The sequence below is a fragment of the Eimeria maxima genome, genomic scaffold (genome assembly GCF_000499605.1).
Source record: "Eimeria maxima Weybridge genomic scaffold, Emw_scaff2149, whole genome shotgun sequence".
NCBI lineage: Eukaryota > Apicomplexa > Conoidasida > Eucoccidiorida > Eimeriidae > Eimeria > Eimeria maxima.
Genome location: NW_013565021.1, coordinates 1 through 2503, shown reverse-complemented (window position 1 = coordinate 2503; position 2503 = coordinate 1). Strand labels below are relative to the sequence as shown.

Sequence of the window (2503 nt, the reverse complement as noted above, 5' to 3'; positions counted from 1 at the left end):
AATCCTGAACCATTAAACCCTTCATTCACGAGTTAGTTTGAACTGTAAACAACTGGGTAACACTTAGGAGGCCATTACTTGGTAGCCGCCTGCGCATAAGCTGAATTATATCGGCCAGCTAGAGAGAGCATGGTGAACAGGCCATGCTACAGCGATGGTGTGCCTTGCTGCACAATTTCAACGGAGGGTCGCCGGGGGCAATCGGACACTTAATATTTTGCACCAAAAATAGTCTTAGAAAAAGACGGAACAGACCAGTTGAGTCTGCAGCGTTCCAGACACTGTCCGTCCCGCTTTGTATGGCTCGACACGGGGAGCGCGCATGCTCGACGAGAACGTGAGAACTGAACGCGTTCATTATACTGCATAACAATTATGCAGATTGCCCGGAAAAGAATGCAGCACCAATAATCCAGACAATAATAGAGTGCCCGATTGACACTTTCGCCAAGCAAAGCAGTATTAGCAGAGCGGACTGGGGATCTAATCGACTGGCCTCCTCTGGGATCTCCTGGACCGCCATTAGCAGAGGAGTTCATAAAGTATCAGCTACTGGGCAACAACTGGCACTTTTACCTGCTCATATTTATCCTTTTGGTAAAGTGGATTTCTAAGTATCTTAGATCCGCATATCTCCAGGAGTTGTTGAGGTGCGGGGGTCTGAGTACGCCAGGAATATGCCACTTCCGACAAATTGGGGCGTACTCATGAATTTTACTCCGGCCCCTTGAAATAACTTAGTATATACATTCCCTACAAAATTTTCCATTTTGCTGTTGCTTCGGAGGTCCACCAATTCACGGCAAGGCTAGCTACTGTGCGGCTATGCATTGGCAACCGCAGGTATCTTCTTCGGTTCCTTGTAAAGATGCACTTCTTGGTCCCTTGAACACCGGCCCGTCGGCATGGGAAAATAGAGATGGCGTCGTGGCTGGGTGCAGATGGGGTGCTCAGGCGGGTGTATCTGCAACTCGTTCCTCTACAGAACTTTCACGCCGGAGGGTGGACGGGAACGTGCAAGTGAGGACCCTGCTCCTCGTGGCTGCCCTTGCTGCGGCATTTGTGTTACTCCGTTGTTATCGTCAGGTTACCATTGGTAACAGGCATTCAAAAGCACTTCTGAGGTCACTGGCTGAACGAGAAGCGGGAAGGCCCGCAACGCCGTGCTGGGGAGCTTACTGGGAAAGCGAAGAGCCAGCTCGTGGTGCCAGTGATGGCATTGAACTTGCGTTGCAGCAACGGGCTGAAGGCGTGGTACGAGCACTCATGCAGGTGACAGAACATTGTTCAATCGTCGCTCTTTCCCTTCCGTCGCCATTTTCTCTGAAGGTGGTCGATCTTTTCGTGGGATTTTGCATTCAGGAAGTCGCCGCTCTGTCAGCCTTACTTGGAACACAATTTGAGGCACACAAACGGGAGATCCTTCAAAAGGCTGAAACTGAAGCTTGGGGTGTGATAAATGTTCGTTGCCAAGGGCGCGAATCAGCCTCGCAACAACGCCTTGCAATACGCCTCGTGAAGTACGCAAAAGATCTACGTAGGGCAAGGCCTGACAACCCACCGATCGCAAATGAGGATCGTTTAAAGATGTTGGGGGAACTTCTGGACCTTCAGGAAACGGCTTCTAGACTTATACAAGCTGCCCTTGGAACACTGCAGTCATATTCTTTACAACACCCAGGCGAGGCAATTTCACTGGAAGCAGCGCATGAATTTGCTGAGGAAATGAAGCGCATCGTCTACATCCGGCGTTCTCAGGTGTTCATGAGTAAGCACTTGAGTCATCTACTGCTACAATTTGAGGCCTCACGTCTGCACGGGAGGCTCCTGCGTGTGAAACATCCCGAGGATCTGCGCGAGAAACCACAGATGACCCTCGAAGAGCTACGTGCCGAATTAACTGACCCCAGCACTTGGTTCAAAAATCCTCTATATACGACCCAAAAGCCTCCCAAAGGAGAGTCTAGAGCACAACAGGAGCCCCAAAATAGGCACAGCGCTGCCCCTACAAGCGACCAAGCGACAAAAACACCTGATGGAGGTCGTCCTCCGCTTCCTGGTCACTCTACAGGCCAGGCGAGCTTTTCTGATCGTAGGGAGGGAGAAGAGCAGGCACAAAAGAGTCAAGCAGAAGTGGACAGCAGTAACCCTGAGCAGACTCAGCAGACATCAGGCGGCATCAGTCCTCCATCTGAAGCTCAAAGTTTGGGAGCAGCCCAGGCCCTGCCGCACCAAGCTCCGGCAACCCTGGCACCAGCTGGTCAGCTCCCGCCCGAACTGGATACACCCTTTTCACAACTTTCAGTAGTCTCCAAGCTAGGCAGGAGTGATAATCCCCCCTCTGACCCTGCAGCCTCTTCTCTGGCCGCGAGGTCACAGCCAACTGTTCCAATAACCAAAGAAACTTTGCAGGCAACGTCACATATGAGGGAGGCATCCTGGCGTTTCGGGGTGTCGACAGAAACGACAGGGCCTCCATGGTCTACACCGCTCGGCGTTGCGC

At 51.9% G+C, this 2503-nt stretch overlaps 1 protein-coding gene across 1 annotated transcript; it reads left to right on the top strand.

The window, feature by feature from the left end:
* Positions 1-919: 919 nt before the first annotated feature.
* Positions 920-2260, top strand: EMWEY_00057450 (hypothetical protein; the record flags this gene model as incomplete). Its single annotated transcript, XM_013480630.1, has 3 exons — positions 920-946; positions 1087-1254; positions 1363-2260. Coding segments are annotated over 3 exons (1093 nt in total), but the record flags the coding sequence as incomplete, so codon positions are not given.
* Between the last annotated feature and the right edge of the window lie 243 nt (positions 2261-2503).